We start from the raw sequence: 18,108 nt of genomic DNA, 5'->3' as shown, positions 1-18,108 counted from the left end.
ATGAACTTTAAGAAATTGCAATGCTAACGGAACAACAGGGCTGCTGAAGAAAACCTTACCACCACAGGAGAGAAAGTGGGGGTTATGGAGATAAGGCAGGGAAGTGGACTTAGTGAGTGTTAGATCAGCCATGATCTTATTAAATGGTGGAGCAGGCTCAAAGGGCTGAATGGCCTACTCCTATTTCTTATGGTCTTATCATCTATCTGCCCACTCCACCAACCTGTCTTTGTCCTTCTGAAGTTCCATACTGTCCTCCTCACAGTTTACAATGCTTTCAAGTTTTATCTCATCCACAATCTTTGAGATTGTCCCCTGCACACTAACATCTAGATCATTAATATATATGGCAGGTTTTGTTACAGCTGTATAAAACTTTAGTTCGGCCACATTTGGAATATTGCATGCAGTTCTGGTCGCCACATTACCAGAAGGACATGGAAACTTTGGAGACGGTGCAAAGGAGGTTCACCAGGATGTTGCCTGGTCTGGAGGGTTTTAGGTAAGAGGAGATCATAGAAACCCTACAGTGCAGAAGGAGGCCATTCGGCCCATCGAGTCTGCACCAACCACAATCCCACCCAGGCCCTACCCCCACATATTTTACCCACTTATCCCTCTAACCTACACATCCCAGGACTCTAAGGGGCAATTTTTTTAAACCTGGCCAATCAACCTAACCCGCACATCTTTGGACTGTGGGAGGAAACCGGAGCACCCAGAGGAAACCCACGCAGACACGAGGAGAATGTGCAAACTCCACACAGACAGTGACCCGAGCCGGGAATCGAACCCGGGACCCTGGAGCTGTGAAGCAGCAGTGCTAACCACTGTGCTACCGTGCCGCCCCATGTTCGAGATGTTGGATAAACACAGATTGTTTTCACTGGAAAGATGGAGGTTGAAGGGTGACCTGATGGACGTCTACAAAATTGAGGCATAGATAGGATGGATAGTCAGAGGCTTTTTCCTAGGGTGGAAGGGTCGATTACAAGAAGGGACAGGTTTAAGCTGAGAGGTGGTAAGTTTAGGGGAGATTTGCAGGGAAAGTTTTTCACACAGAGGGTGGTGGGTGCCTGGAACGCACTGCCAGTGGAGGTGGTGGAAGCAGGCACATCAGCAATGTTCAAGGAGTATCTTGATAGACACATGAATGGGAGGCAATTAGAGGGATAGAAACTGCGTAATGGCACAGGTGTGGTGGGCTGAAGGGCTTGTTCCTGTGCTGTATTGTTCTTTGTTCTCTTTTTGTTCTTTGCATATCAGGAAAAGCAAGGGTCCCAATACTGTACCATGGGGAACATGACTACAAACCTTCCTCAATCATTGACAATTACTCTCTGATTCTTATTATTCAGCCAATTTTGTATCCATGTTGCTATTGTCCCTTTTATTCCTTTTCCAAAGCTTTTCTCATAGTCTGTTGTGTGGCATTGTATCGAATGCCTCCTGAAAATCCATGCACACCACATCAATGGCATTATCCCTTTTGCTACCACCTCAAAAAAACTCCTGCAATTTAGTTAAACATGATTTCTCCTTTAGGAAGAGCCAGCATGGATTTCTAATCAACCTACATTTTTCCATGTGACTATTAATTCCATCCCGAATAATTGTTTCTAGAAACTTTCCCACTACTGCTGTTAAAATGACTGGCCTGCTATCCTTCCCACCTTTTTTTAAAAAATGGTGTAACATTTACAATTCTCCAGTCTTAGAATCTTAGAAACCCTACAGCACAGAAAGAGACCATTTGGCCATCGAGTCTGCACCGACCACAATCCCAACCAGGCCCTACCCCCATATCCCTACATATTTACCCACTAATCCCTCTAACCTACGCATCCCAGGACACTAAGGGCAATTTTTTAGCATGGCCAATCAACATAACCAACCTAACCCGCACATCTTTGGACTGTGGGAGGAAACTGGAGCACCCGGAGGAAACCCACGCCGTCCTCTAGCAGTCCTTTAGCACCTGCCCTGAGTCCAGAGAAGACTGGAAGATTATGGCTAGCGCCCCTGCAATTTCCATTCGCATTTCCTTCAGTATCCTTGGATGTATCTCATCCAGTCCCAGTGCCACGGCAACTTTCAGTGCTGACAACCTTCAACACTTCCTCCTTAACAATTGTGAGCCCTTCCAGGAACAGAGTTTTCCATTTGTCTTGATGTTCTGGGTAGTATCTACCTCCTTGGTAAAAACGGATGCAAAGTATTGATTTAATACCTCAGCCGTGCTCCCTGCCTCCATGTGTCTGTCAATCCCTTTATTTGGTCCTGAATTGGCACTACTTCTTTTACCACTCTTTTACTATTTATATGTGTATAGAAAACTTTGGGATTTATTTACCTTTGTGTCGACTGCCAATCTTTTTTCATAATCCTTCTTTGCTTTAGGGGGGGGGTGGCATTGCTAGTCAGGGAAAATGTTACAGCAGTGCTCAGGCAGGACAGATTAGAGGGCTTGTCTACCGAGGCCATATGGGTGGAGCTGAGAAACAGGAAAGGTATGACCACATTAATGGGGGTGTATTATAGACCACCCAATAGTCAGCGAGAATTAGAGGAGCAAATCTGCAGAGAGATAGCAGACAACTGCAGGAAACATAAAATTGTGATAGTAGGGGATTTTAATTTTCCACATATAGATTGGGACTCCCATACTGTTAAAGGTCTAGACGGGTTAGAGTTTGTAAAATGTGTTCAGGAAAATTTTCTAAATCAATATATAGAGGTACCAACTAGAGAGTATGCAATAATAGATCTCCTATTAGGAAACGAGTTCGGACAAGTGACGGAAGTGTGTGTAGGGGAACACTTTGGTTCCAGTGATCATAACGCTATTAGTTTCAACTTGATCATGGATAAAGATACATCTGGTCCTTGGGTTGAAGTTCTAAACTGGAAAAAGGCCAAATTTGAAGAAATGAGAAAGGATCTATAAAGCGTGGATTGGGACAGGCTGTTCTCTGGCAAGGATATGATTGGTAAGTGGGAGGCCTTCAAAGGAGACATTTTGAGAGTGCAGAGTTTGTATGTTCCTGTCAGGATTAAAGGCAAAGTGAATAAGAATAAGGAACCTTGGTTCTCGAGGGATATTGGAACTCTAATAAAGAAGAGAGAGATATATGACATGTTTCGGCAACAGGGAGCAAATAAGATGCTTGAGTATAAAAAGTGCAAGAAACTACTTAAGAAAGAAATCAGGATGGCTAAAAGAAGACATGAGGTTGCTTTGGCAGACAAGGTAATTGTCATTTCTGCCCTGGGAAAAAGTTTCACCCTATCTATGCCCTTCATAATTTTATAAACTTCTATCATGTTGCCCCTCAGCCTCCGTCTTTCCAGGGAGAACAATTCCAGTTTATTCAATCTCTCCTCAGAGCTAATATCCTCCATACTAGGTAATATCCTGGTAAACCTTTTCTGTACTCCCTCCAAAGCCACCATGTCCTTCTGCAAGTGCGGCGACCAGAATTTGAGACTGTATTCCAAATGTGGCCTAACCAACATTTTATATAACTGCAACATAATTCGCCAACTTTTATACTCGATGCTCTGCCGATGAAGGCAAGCATGCCGTATGCTTTCTTCACCACCTTTTCCACCTGTGCTGCCACTTTTAAGGATCTATGGACCTGCACGCCCAGATCTCTCTGTGTGTCTACGCTCCTGATGGTTCTGCCATTTATTTTATAGCTCCCCCCTGAATTAGATCTATCAAAACGCACCACCTTGCATTTGTCCAGATTAAGTTCCATCTGCCATTTCTCTGCCCAATTTTGCAGCCTATCTATATCCTGCTATATTCTCTGACAATCTTCATCACTATCTGCAACTCTGTCAATCTTAGTATCATCCACAAACTTGCTAATCAGACCAGTTATGTTTTCTTCCAAGTCATTTATATACATTACAAACAGAGGACCCAGCACTGATCCCTGCAGAACACCGCTAGTTACAGACCTCCATTCAGGAAAAACACCCTTCCACTGTTACCCTCTGTTTTCTATGGCCAAGCCAGTTCTGAATCCATCTAGCTAGTTCACCCTTGATTCCATGTGATATAACCTTTTGTACCACCTCTTGGTTCCCAAATGTATTTTTTAGCTGGCACCAGTCATAAGCACACTTCTTCCTGATCTTAATTTCTATTTCCTTTTTCAGCTAGGAAATTCTGGTACTTTGCCTTACAATTGCCTTTTGAGGGAATATACTTGGAGTGAATGGGATCAAAGGTTATGGAGAAAAGGCAGGATTAGGCTATTGATTGGATGATCAGCCATGATTGTGATGAATGGCGGAGCAGGCTCGAAGAGCCAAATGGCCTCCTCCTGCTCCTATCTTCTATGTTTCTATACCTTGTCTGTGTCCGGATCATTTCTGTTTTGTAAGTAGCCCATTGTTCAGCTAGTTTTTCTTGCTGATGTTTTGTTGCAGTTTAATGGCCCAGCTCCATTTCTGTCTCATTGAAGTTGGCTCAGGTTGATACCAGAGATGGGGGGATTGATTATGAGGAGAGACTGAGCAGATTGGGTTTGTATTCGTTGGAATTTAGAAGGCTGAGGGGGGATCTTATAGAGACCTATAAGATAATGAAGGGGCTGGATAGGGTAGAGATGGAGAGATTCTTTCCACTTAGAAAGGAAACTAGAACTAGAGGGCACAGCCTCAAAATAAAGAGGGGTAGGTTTAGGACAGATTTGAGGAGGAACTTCTTCTCTCAGAGGGTGGTGAATCTCTGGAATTCTCTGCCCACTGAAGTGGTGGAGGCTACCTTGTTGAATATGTTTAAATCACGGATAGATGGATTCCTGATCGGTAAGGGAATTAGGGGTTGTAGGGATCAGGCGGGTAAGTGGAACTGATCCACTTCAGATCAGCCATGATCTTATTGAATGGCGGGGCAGGCTCGAGGGGCTAGATGGCCTACTCCTGCTCCTATTTCTTATGTTCTTATGTTCTCTCCCCCATTAACTACTCTTGCTCAGGATTGCCTATTGTCCTTTCAATCATCATCCTAAACATGATGATACAGTGATCCCTGTTTCAAAGAACAAACAAAGAACAGTACAGCACAGGAAACAGGCCCTTCGGCCCTCCAAGCCTGTGCCGCTCCTTGGTCCAACTAGACCAATCGTTTGTATCCCTCCATTCCCAGGCTGCTCATGTGACTATCCAGGTAAGTCTTAAACGATGTCAGCGTGCCTGCCTCCACCACCCTACTTGGCAGCGCATTCCAGGCCCCCACCACCCTCTGTGTGAAAAACGTCCCTCTGATGTCTGAGTTATACTTCGCCCCTCTCACCTTGAGCCGGTGACCCCTCGTGATCGTCACCTCCGACCTGGGAAAAAGCTTCCCACTGTTCACCCTATCTATACCCTTCATAATCTTGTATACCTCTATTAGATCTCCCTTCATTCTCCGTCTTTCCAAGGAGAACAACCCCAGTTTACCCAATCTCTCCTCATAGCTAAGACCCTCCATACCAGGCAACATCCTGGTAAACCTTCTCTGCACTCTCTCCAATGCCTCCACATCCTTCTGGTAGTGCGGCGACCAGAACTGGACGCAGTACTCCAAATGTGGCCTAACCAGCGTTCTATACAGCTGCATCATCAGACTCCAGCTTTTATACTCTATACCCCGTCCTATAAAGGCAAGCATACCATATGCCTTCTTCACCACCTTCTCCACCTGTGTTGCCACCTTCAAGGATTTGTGGACTTGCACACCTAGGTCCCTCTGTGTTTCTATACTCCTGATGACTCTGCCATTTCCTAAGTATTCCTCCACTGACACATGATCTATTTAACTCTCCTCATTTACAAGAATGAGGTCCAGCAGTGCATCCTTTCTTGTTGAACTGAAAGAAACTTCTCCTGAACACACCTGAGGAGCTTTATTCCCCCCACGCCCCCCTCTGCCCTACCATTGTCCCAGACTACATTTAGGTAATTAAAGTCCCCCATTATAATTACTGTATGTTTGCACCTCTGTAATTTCTCTGCAGTTTTGTTTATCTACACCCTTCGTGATAATTGGTGGTCTATACCAGTGTAATTGTACTCTTTTTGTTTGTTAGCTCTAGCCAAATTGATTCTGTCCTTGAACCTTCTGGGATATTCTTTTTCTTCAGCACTGCAATGCTCTCCGTAACCAATACCGCCACCCTTCACTTTTTCTTCCTTTTCTGTCCTTTCTGAACACTTTGTACCCAAGAATATTTAACACCCAGTCCTGCCCATCCTTGAGCCAGGACTCTGTTATCACCATAACATCACATTTCCACGTGGTAATCTGCACCTGTAACTCCCCAATCTTATTTACTATACTCTGTGCATTCACATACATGCACAGTAACCCAGATTTAAGCTTCATTATTTTTTTCCCCTTACTCCAACTCCGCCCATTAACTTACTATTTTCTATGCTAGTGCTATGAGTTCATCACAGCGTTTTGTGCATCCTAGCTTTCTTCTCTAATTTCCTCTTTGTTTCCACCTCTGCCGAGTTAATTTAAAACCCTCCCAACAGCTCTGGCGAACACCCAGCAAGGAACACAGTCCCAGCTCAGGTGCAATCCATCCAGCTTGTACAAGTGCCATTTTCCCCAGAGCCTGTCCCAGGAATCTAAAGCCCTCCCTCCTGCACTTATCCTCCTACTTCTGTACTGACTTGCAAATGACAATGGGAATAACCTGGAGATTGCTGTTCACCCTCCCCTCAAAGAATATCCTATAGCCGCTCTGTGACATCCTTGACCTTGGTACCAAGCACACAACATACCATCCTGGAGTCACGTCTATGGCCTTCTGTTTCCCTCACTCATGAATCCCTTATCATTGTTTCTCTTCCTTTCTCTTTTGTCCCCTCCTGTACAGCCACTGTGGTGCACAAACTTAGTTTTGACTGCACTCCTCTAAGGAACCAGCCTCCTCACCAGTTTCCAAAACGGAAAACCAATTTCTGAGTGAGAATCCAGGGCATTCTTGCGCCACCTTGGACTCCCTGATGGCCACCCATTCCCTCACTGCCTCCAGGCCCTTAAGGTGCGGTGTGACCACCTCTCTTAATGTGCTATCCATGTAGCTCTCAGCCTCGCAGATATACCAGTGACTCAAGCTGCTGCTTGAGCTCTGAAACCCAGAACTCAAATTTTCTGCAGCTGGCAGCACTTTTCGCACATGTGATCATCTGGGACATCAGTAGTGATAATGATTTCACACATAATACAGGACACACATTCCACTTGACTAAGCTGTCCTGCCCTGTCTTAACTTTACTTCTCTGATGTAAACTTTATTCCACTTTGCATTACTTGTGTTATCTTTCTATATTGGCCCTAACTTTTCCTTATTCCAGACACTATTTTTTCACACATTGCCCCTTACATTCAGCACTTACTGGCCAGTCAACTTATTAGTTTCCTGTGACATCACGGTTGCTTTTTTTCTCCACTGCTGCCTCACAGCAGCTGAAATACTCATAAATAACCAGCCTCTCCTTCTGCAGCAAGATAGGACTATTTCTTGAAGACAGAGTTAGAAAATAAAAAGCAAAAGGACACCTCTTTCCCCTCTGCACCGAATTCCCACTTTGTCAGAGCTAGAATATTTGGGAATTTGGTGCAAAGGGTCATCCAGACTCGAAATGTTGGCTCTGTTCTCTCTCCACAGATGCTGTCAGACCTGTTGAGTTTATCCAACATTTTCTGTCTTTGTCCCAAATGTACTCACTCGGTCTCTGTCTCACTCAGGCCAAAGTGTCGTCTTACTGATCGTGCAGCTCTTACTGATCAACTGACTGATTAAGTGGCCAGTTAAGGGACAGTGCCTTCTTTTATAGGTAATTTTACCCACATCTGAGGGGGTCACCACCATATGCTGAGACCACCCAGTGAAACACGGTGATCTCCCATCTCCAGGGTGGGGACTTGCACTGTTGGTGATGGCAGCCCCCACAGCAATGGCATTGTCTGCGCCTCACAATACCCAACCCATCCCCTGCTGCCTGATTGCTGGGGCTTAGCTGCTTGGTCCTGGTCAAACCCACTTCCCTTCTTTCCCAGCCATTGAGGTACACCCTCCCTGCAGCTGCAGACTCAGAAATATGTACCGCTCGCAGTGGCACTGCTGATCTGTTGCCTTCTGCTTGGACCAGCAGCTTTTGGGGTGGGCCACTGTCCACAAGTAGGATGGTAGCCCTGGCAGTGGACATTTAATTGACTACCACCAGGAATATGTCACCTTTGGTCCCACTGCTGTCTGAAGCAGGGCTGCCCCTTGCTTTCAGTCCCAGTGACAGGACTTCAACTGTTGTGTGAAAATTCAGCCCATATTTCTGATAAATATATTTATTACCTGCAATTGCTTTTGTTGGCATCACCTTTCTGATTCTGAATGATCACTGTGTACACATATAGTCCAAAAATCAATCCGTCGGTGCAAAGTCCTACATTTGCACACAAAATTAGGGTGGCACTTATGCGGTACTGAAGAAGCAACACACTGTTGGAGATTTTAGATGACATTGTTAAACTGAGATTATGCCTCTCTTCAATGTCAAAAATCCCACGGCATTGTTTGAAAAAGATTTGTTCATCATCACATTGCTGTTTGTGTGCTGAGTGTAAATTGGCTGTTGTGTTTCCTTCCATTGAAAAGTATTTCACTGATGGCCAAATGATTTAGGACAAGCTGAAAATGTGAAAGGTGCTATATAAATGTACACCTTTCCTTTTTTAGCAGCGTGACCATCCAACCAGAAACATGCTGTATGCAAAATAATTATTGCTAAAATCTGTTCAGATTTACTCATCTTACCAGTTCTGCAGTTACTGTTAATTTTGCTAGAGTTTCGTACTGAATTGAACTCAATATGTTGCTCCAAAACCATAGGTACTTAACCTATGGTTGCGGAGTGACATATTGAGGACTAATTGAGATCACTGTATCAGCATCTCTGGCATTGAAGTTTGCATCCATCACAGAATGTGGCACTGAAGTCGTCAACTCTCCAAAAGCTGTAGGTGATAATTGCAATGCATTTGGGCAATCATGCCAAATATTCACCAGTATGGTGCTAAAACTGTCAGTTTTGTTTAGCCTGCTATAGAAAATAAAAATTTGTGCTGCAGTTTGCGTTAAAACTCATTTGAATGGGATAACCGTCTGTTCATTTTGTAAGGGATTGTCACTTACTTTGACTCTGTGTCATGTGTCCCCAAATCCTTTGCCCCTTATTTCTAGGACAGCCTATGGGAGACAACCTGGGAATCCCTGTGCATTTGCCTCTGTTTTTTTTGTGCATATGTGTACTGTGCCACTGGCCACCAGGGAGAGTTGTACACTGCTGCACTGCCCCCACACTCACGCTCCTGGTCCCACAGTCGATATGTCCCTGATTTGACTTCTTCAGTGTTGGACAGTCTGGTAATTGTGTAAAAGAAGTGATAATGAGTCGGCAATTAGTTCTACATCTCTCCTATTTTGTCTTTGATGGAAATAAAAGTCAGGAGAAATGTATGGGCTGCGATAGGAAAAAACAGTTTGGACTGGTGTTCTTATTTCCCAGTTTTTGGAGGCGTTCCATTTTAAGGTATACAAGACCAGTTCAGACCAGTTTTCATATTTCCCCATTTTTATGTTTTCCTTTCTAGATAGCTATTGTCTGCTTTACTCTGTTTTACTCTACTGACCAAAGTCAAGATTAACCTCACTGTGGAGCAAAGAGCAGGAAATTCTTCCATATTTCACAATATTTTTAAAAAAGTTACCTAAAACCTTTTACTTCACTTTGAGCACACTTTTTTCTCCCAAAATTGAAACAGAAATTTTGGACTTTTCTTCAATAGTTGGAATTTATACAAGAAATACTGGAGAGGACAGTTCTACTTTGTAGCGCACACACCCCCTCTTCCCTGGAATTCTCAGAATGATGCTCACAATAAGCTAATTGGAAAAAATAACCAGCATCCCTGCACTTACCTGTCAGGATATTGTCCACAAGAGTTGTAGGCATACAGAATACCCCAACTAGGAGGTCGCTGATGGCAAGGTTAAGGATAAAGAGGTTGGTGACTGTCCGCATGTGTCGGTTCCTCACCACAATAAAACAGACCAGTCCATTACCAAGCATGCAGAGCAGGAAGATGAGAAGGTATGAGATTATGAAGACTGTGGCAATTGAAGATGTGTGCTGGTAAAAGGGTAGATAGGTAATGTTGCTTTGAAGGTGAAAATATGAAGTTGATTCATTTAAAAAGAATGAGTGATAGTCTTGGGAGGAGCGATTCTGATCCAGTTCTTTGTTCATTGTTGTGAGTCTATTATGAAAGAAGGGAATACAGTTAGTGACATATCACTTCACAGCCTCATTAATGCATCAACAACTTCAGGATTGTTTCTCCATCCTATGTTATCGCTCAATTCTATACTATGAGCGAGACTAGAAATTCCTACCCAAGGTCAACGGACATTTCTGTTTTCTGTCCCTTGCCTGCTCCAATTCTGTGGTGGACAGGTGGTAGAATTCCGGTGAATGGCTCAATCAAGGGCAGGAATGTGTTCTTAATATTCCTGAAGTTCCAGCCGAACCACCAAATGCATCTTTCCCTGCTCACCCTTTCAGCATTCAAGAAGGACCATCCCTCAGTCACCCCCACCAAGCCTCCCTTCCCTATGGCACCTTTCCATGAAAAGAGATGCAGTACCTTTATTTTCACCTCCTCCTTTCTCACCGTCCAAGGCCCCAAACACTCCTTTCAAGTGTAATAGCAACTTACCTGTACATCTTTCAGTTCAATATACTGTATTCACTGTTCATGATGTGGGCTCTTCTACACTGGCATGATCAAACACAGTTGCCTTGTGGAACACCTTTGTTCAGTCTTCTGGTTGTTTGTCATTTTAATTCTCCACCTTGTTCCCATGCTGACCTTTCTGTCCGCAGCCTGCTCAGTGTTCCCAGGGAGTTCAACACAAGCCCAAGGAACAGCACCTTAATGATTCAACATTGAGTTTAACAACTTTAGGTCATAACTTCTGCCTCCCTCTTGTTCCATGTATTTTTTGTTTCTCTTTTTTTGTTTTGCTGGGTTAGTCTTGTTTTGTTCCTTTCTTTATTCCTTTATGTTGGATACAGATGGTTCCGATGCAGCCACTCATGCCACATTTGGACACAACCTTTGTTTCTCCATTACCACTTTCTTTGGCTGCCGCATCATGAAATCTTTTGTTATTTAATCTTCTGCCCTCTGCCCTATCACGGTGGCAAGGGTGGAGATGATGGTGATGTCACTGGACTTAGAATCCAGAGGCGCAGGTTACTCTGGGAACCATAGCAAAATTACGATACAGAAAGAGGCCACTCAGCCCATCATGTCTGTGCCAGCCAAAAAGTGGGGGGGAAAAGAAACTAACCGCTCATTGTAATTCCATTTTCCTGTACCTGGTCCATAGCCTTGCAGCTTACAGCACTTCAGATGTAGATCCAGGTATCTTTTAAATGTGTTGAGCTTTTAGCCGCAACCAACTTAGGCAGTGAATTCCAAATACCCACCACCCTCTGGGTGAAAAAGGTTTCCTTCTGTCCCCTCTAATCCATCTTCTAATGGCCCTAAATCTATTCCCCCTGCTACCTGACTGTCAGCTAGGGGAAGCAAGCCTTTTCTATGTACCCTATCTAGGCCCATCTGGTTTACTAATGTCCTTTAGGGAAAGAAATCTGCCATCCTTACCTGGTCTGGTCTAGGTTGACTCTTAGCTGCCCTCTATCCAGCAAGTACTCAGTTCAAAGGGCAATTAAGGATGGGCAACAAATGCTTACCAGCACTGCCCAGGTGAAAAAGTAATTAAAAAAAAAAATTCATCTTTCCTCAGTTCTGATGAAAGGCCATCAACCTGAAACATTTTAATTCTCTTTCTCTCCACATCTGCTGCCTGATCTGCTGAGATTTTCTATCACTTCTGTCCTAATTTCAGATTTCCTGCATCTGCAGTGTTTTGCTTTTTTTAAGATAGCAGCTCTAGTTATGTAACTTTGGAACCATGTTAACTTCGTCTGGCAGCTTTGGTAACCTAATGCCTGCTCCAGATAGATTTGGCTCACAGTTGATGACTAAAATTTAAGGTTCCCTAATTAAGGGCCAGACCTGTTACCGGTGAGCTCGGCTTCTTTTGGCCCCTGTCCAGATTATTCTGCAAAGCTATATTTTAGCGGTAGCATGGTTCTGGATGTGCGAATAACAGGGAGTTCACTGTTGTGTACCTACTTTATGTGCATTTTTAGCAATTTCAACCTGAGCAGTAGTAGGCATGGTGGCACAGTGTTTACCACTGCTGTCTCACAGCGCCAGGGACACTGGTTCAATTCCGGCCTTGGGTGATGATCTGTGTGGAGGTTGCACGTTCTCCTTTTGTCTTCGTGGGCTTCTTCCGGGTGCTCTGGTTTCCTCCCACTGTCCAAAGATGTGCAGATTAGGTTGATTGGCCATGCTAAATTGCCCCTTCGTATCAGGGAGATTAGCAGGGTAAATTTGTGGGGTTACGGTGCTAGGGCCTGGGTGGGATTGTTGTCAGTGCAGGCTCGATGGGCCCAATCCCTTCTGCATGATAGGGATTCTATGATTCCAGTAGGCAATTCAGCCCCTGAGCCTGTTACACCACAGTCTGCACCTTAGTTCCACATACAGTACCCACCTTGGCTCCCTTACTTTCAATATTCTTGTGTAACAAAAATCTAGCAATCTCAAAATTTGAAATTTCCAATCGACCGAGCCTCAATAATATTCGTTCCAGATTTTCACTTCCCTTGGTGTGAAGAGGTGCTACCTGACATTAGCGTGAATGGCCTAACTCTAAGCTCATGTCCCCTTGTTCCGGACTTTCCCATCCAAGGAAACAGTTTGTCTCTAACAACCCAATCAAATCCTTTAATAATCTTAAAAATCTTAATGATGCCATTCAATATCCTTGAGGAATACCAGTCTCCACTATACACTGGAGTCACTCTGGTGAATCTGCATTGTACCTGGCTCTTCCAAGGACAAAATATCATTCCTGAGGTGCAGTGTCCAGAACTGAATGCAATAATGCAGATGGAGTCTGAAAAGACCCTTGTGCAACTGTAGCCATTTTGTACGTCAGTCAGGCTAACATTCCAAGTGCCATTTTTTTTTGGTGTGTGACAAGCTAGTTATTTGTTATTTCTGTACAAAGACCCCTGAGTCGATGTACTTCCCCCACACTTCCCAGCTACTTGGCATTCAGAAAGTATTCTGGTCTATCCTTCTTGGGTCCAAAATGAATGAACTCTGACTACCCCAATATTGAGCTTGATCTGCCAAAGATTTGTCCAGTACACCAATGCTCTTTAAGTCTTGGCATTCCCAATAAGCACCCGATCTATGGACTTGCATGTCATTGGGGATTCAAGTTCCATTCCGGAGACTTGATCACAAAATTCAGAGCAACACTTCAGTGCAGTATGGGGAAAGACTTGTTGGAGGTGTGTTTTTTCGGATGGGATATTAAATTGAGGATCAGTTAGTTTTCTTAGGTAGGTAGATATAAATGATTCAAAGATGAGCAATTGTGTCCCTAAAAATGGTAAAACAGATTATTTGTCACGTTGCTGTTCGCAGGACTTTATGTAAGTTGCTTGCCACGTTTCCTATGATTACTGTGCTTCAAAAGTATTTAATTGGTCTTGAGTTGCTTTGGGATATCCTGAGGTAATGAGTTGACAGCACTGGATTCCTTGGTACCTGTATTCAAGGCTACAAACTATTTTGAGAGAGAGAGAGAGAGAGTTGGGATATCTCTGCTGTATTTGCTGACCATCCAGATTGAAGATGAATAATCCTCACAGACAATGGCTATGGGCTAAATGCTGGTAGATGGGATTAAGTGGGAATTCAGGTGTTTCTCGTGTGTCGGTGCAGACTCAATGGATCAAAGGGCCTCTTCTGCACTGTGATTCTAACAGTATGGGCTTGAAGGCCATCCTTTTCACAAAGACTTGTCACTTTCTGGCTATGGGAGGTACATTATGATGTGAAACGTGTTGTGGCTGAACCTGTTGAACTTGGTTTAAACTAGAAAGAGTGCAGAAAAGATTTACTTAAACCAGAAAGAGTGCAGAAAAGATTTACTAGGATGCTACCGGGACTTGATGGATTGAGTTATAAGGAGAGGCTGGATAGACTGGGACTTTTTTCTCTAGAGCGTAGGAAGCTGAGGGGTGATCTTATAGTGGTCTATAAAATAATGAGGGGCACAGATCAGCTTGATAGTCAATATCTTTTCCCAAATGTAGGGGAGACTAAAACTAGAGGGCATAGGTTTAAGGTGAGAGGGGAGAGATACAAAATTGTCCAGAGGGGCAATTTTTTCACAGAGGGTGGTGAGTGTCTGGAACAAGCTGCCAGAGGTTGTAGTAGAGGTGGGTACAATTTTGTCTTTTAAAAAGCATTTAGATAGTTACATGGGTACAATGGGTATGGAGGGATATGGGCCAAAAGCGGGCAATTGGGATTAGCTTAGGGGTTTAAAAAAAAAGGGCGGCATGGACAAGTTGGGCCGAAGGGCCTATTTCCATGCTGTAAACCTCTATGGTCAATAATTCCACAAATCCATGGTAACCCTTCCCAGCACACTATGAGCCAATTGAACAGCTCAAACTTGAGAAAGGAGAGAAAAAAAACCTGAGACTAAAAGGGAGATGGTGGCGTAGCAGCAGTGTCACTGGACTAGTGACCCAGAGGCCCAAGGTAATATTCTGGGGACGTAAGTTTAAATCCCACCATGATAGATGGTGAAATTTGAATTCAATAAAGCATGTGGAATTAAAAACGATGACCATGAAACCATTGTCGATTGTCGTTAAAATCCATCTGGTTCACTAACGTCCTTGAGGGAAGGAAATCTGCTGTCTGACCTACATGTGATTCCAGATCCACAGCAATGTGGTGAGTGATCTAAGTGTTCTGGTGCATGAATCACAAAAAGTTAGCAGGCCACCAAGTAGTTAAGAGGGCAAACAGCATTTTGACCTTTATTGCAAAGGAGTTGGAATTCAAAAATAGGGAGGTTTTGTTGCAATTGTACAGTTTGTTGGTGAGGCCTCACCTGGAACACTGTGTACAGTTTTGGGCCCCTTACCTAAAAAAAAGGATATAGGAACATTGGAGGTAGTCCAAAGGAGATTTGCCAGGCCAATTCCTGAGGTGAGTGGGTTGTCCTATCAAGAGAGACTAGTCTGGATCTGTTTTCCTTGGAGTTTAGAAGAGTGAGGGATGACTTTATTCAAACCATATGAGATCCTAAGGGGGCTTGACAGGATAGGTGGTGAGATGTTTTCATCAGTGGGACAGTCTTGAATAAGGAGACAGAGCTACAAGATAAAGGGCCGGTCATTTAAAACTGAAATGCATAGAAATTTCTTCTCGCAGAGGGTGGTGAATTTCTGGAATTCTTTGCCCTAAAGGGTGGTGGAGGTTGGATCGTTAGAAGTATTTTAAGTTGAAATGGATAAATATTTGACAGATCGAGGAATAGAGGGCAATGGGGAAATCGCACTGAAAAGGAGTTAGAGGCCGACATAGATCAGCCATGATCATATTGAATGGTGAAACAGGCTTGAAGGGCCTGGTGACCTACTCCTGTTTCTATCTCTTCTGTTCTTGAGCAGCCAATTCAGCTATTCACTGATCGTGCTTCCCATGAGTCCAGCTTTGTGGAGCTGCCCCTCTATGGCATAGGGAGGCTGCGAGCTACATGGAGGCAACCTCCCAGTATTTTCCTGGTAAGGTCCCTGGGTTGGTGAGGGTTTTGGTTGCCATTGTATCCATGGCCTGTGGAGGGGATCCCTGTTGTAAAGGCTTTGCCCACAACCCCAACATTGCAGCGAGCTTCCCCTCCAATTCACAGCACTGCGTGCCTGCCCCCATCTAGAAATTAGATTTCTACTTATCCTGCGAGGGTGCCTCAATATGCAAAACCTCTTTTGTTCTTCTTGCTTCCGCCCCTCTTGGTTGCACTGCCTAGGGTCTGTGGAGAGCTAGCCCATTGTCCTTCATCGAACCATGGTTGAGGTCAGGGCAGCCTGTTAATTTGCTATCATCGGGAAGATTGCCCACCAGTGTGGGCTCAGGTTCCGCATTTGGTTCCAGTGTCGGGACCCGCCCCACACCGGGAAAATCCCGGCTCAGAACTCCACACCAGGAAGCATGCTTTGTACCAGAGTGACATTTCGTTCCATTCTGTATGGGCCTTAAAACAGATGAAAAGGTTTTATCATACTCTTAATGGTCACAAACCCTGATAATTGGGTCCCAAATAAAACTTTATTGAGCTAAATGAATCTCCTAGAGACAAACTTTGTGATGGCCAGGCCAATCTTTATTATTTGAGATTTGTGGTCAAGGATTTTGTGCTTCAAACCATTTTTAATTAATGCATTAAATGCATTGAATTCTAATTTTGATCTAAGTTAGTTAAATATGAAATGTAATTCTTGATGTGTCAACCCTTGAGGTGAGAAATTTGATTTTCTCTGGCTACTGTTCTGGAGTTGAGAATAAGGAGGTGATTGAATGAACAAACCTAATGAGAACAGTTACTTCTGATCTCTCATATATCTAAACCACATGCCTTGAGGCTTGAAACTGAAAATTTATGCGTTAGCACCATAGTTACAGTAACTCAGAAGGGACTGCAAAATAATTGAACTTTTGGGAATGCTTATTTACTAACGAGGCAAAACAAATTTTATCACATCCTGCTCTAAAGTTATTCTTACCATCATTGGTTGACTGGATGCCATATAGCCCCTAAGCAACACATATCTGTCCAGTAATGTGAATAAAGGGACAGTATAAAACATCCATTTTCAACACAAACTAAATCATTAAAGAATCTGCTGCAACACAAAGGTGTCCATTAGACAGAAATTATATAGCATCCATTTTAAGGGGGGGGGGGGGGGGGGGGTGGAGGGGGCTGTTGTTGCTCACGGGGTCCAACCTCGGACTCAGCACGGACCCGGGTCAGAGCGCTGACTCTGGGTCCTAGAGCCGGCAGCAGCAAGCACAGTTGCAGGTGGGGGATGGACTGGAAACTCTCTGAAGTGGCAGTGCTACAACCTCAGGACTTGTCAAACAGCACTGTCTGTGACCGGTACTGAATGGATTCTGAGTGTGTGTTTGTGAATGGGGGACTGTGTCACCATTCTGGGATCTGTGGGGAGAATATGAAGAGTATGTGTTGCTTGTGTTCTGGGGGGTGTGGGGGGGGGGGGGTTATGGGGAGTGCGGGGGGTTATGGGGAGTGCGTGTTGCTGGGGGTCTGTGAGAGAGTTATGGGCAGTGTGTGTTGCTAGGCTGGGGGCGAGCTGCATTCTTTAACCTCTTCATCTGTCTTTCCCCTTTTCCAAATCCCACCCCCCTGTTTCAGATTGACGAGATGGCTTTTGCAATGCAACCGATTGATCTTGTTGTTCTTTTAGTTCTTTTAGTTGTTGCTGGAGTTGAGGAGGAGGAGCAGGAGGATGAATTGCGAACAGAGGAGACCCAGGTCTTACCACTCGCAGGAGGGAGACGGCTGCCAGAGGCAGGATGTGGTCGCCATTCACCCTGAGGGGAGGGGTAGGAGAAGGAGGGAGTGGAAACTCTGGCAGTTTCGCACACGAGTGTCCTTTGAGCAACTGTCGGACATTGGTGCCGCCAACAGCTCCGGCTCCAAGAGGAGACAGTGCGACACCTATGTCATTTGTTACAGGACCTGGCACCTCGGGGCACGGTGTGGGGGCACCCACTCCGGGTGGATGTGAAAGTGACGGCTGCCTTAAACTTTTATGCCACCGAGTCCTTCCAGACCGCCAGTGGAGATCTTTGTGACATTTCCCAACCATCCGTGCACAAGTGTGTCAAGGAGGCCACGGATGCCCTGTATGCCCAGATTGGCCAGTATATTAAATTTGACCTGGACCAGGCCCAGCAGCAAACCTGGACTGCAGGATTCGCGGCTATCAGAGGGAAACCAAATGTGCAGGGGGATATAGATTGCACCCATGTCGCCCTCAAGGCCCCGGTGAAGAATCCGG

At 44.5% G+C, this 18,108-nt stretch overlaps 1 protein-coding gene across 1 annotated transcript in view; it reads right to left on the bottom strand.

Annotated features, from left to right (window-relative positions):
- npffr2a (neuropeptide FF receptor 2a) overlaps positions 1-10,323 on the bottom strand; it is a 32,715-nt gene extending 22,392 nt beyond the window's left edge. Inside the window, exon 1 of the mRNA XM_078213854.1 lies at positions 9,993-10,323. Within this exon, the coding sequence (XP_078069980.1) occupies positions 9,993-10,320 (328 nt within the window). The 5' untranslated portion in view covers positions 10,321-10,323. The remainder of the gene's footprint in view (positions 1-9,992) is intronic.
- Positions 10,324-18,108: the final 7,785 nt, after the last annotated feature.

The sequence above is a fragment of the Mustelus asterias genome, chromosome 6 (assembly GCF_964213995.1).
Source record: "Mustelus asterias chromosome 6, sMusAst1.hap1.1, whole genome shotgun sequence".
In the NCBI taxonomy this organism is placed as follows: Eukaryota; Metazoa; Chordata; class Chondrichthyes; order Carcharhiniformes; family Triakidae; genus Mustelus; species Mustelus asterias.
Note: the sequence above shows the minus strand (reverse complement) of the source record. Positions and strands in the feature narration are given on the sequence as shown.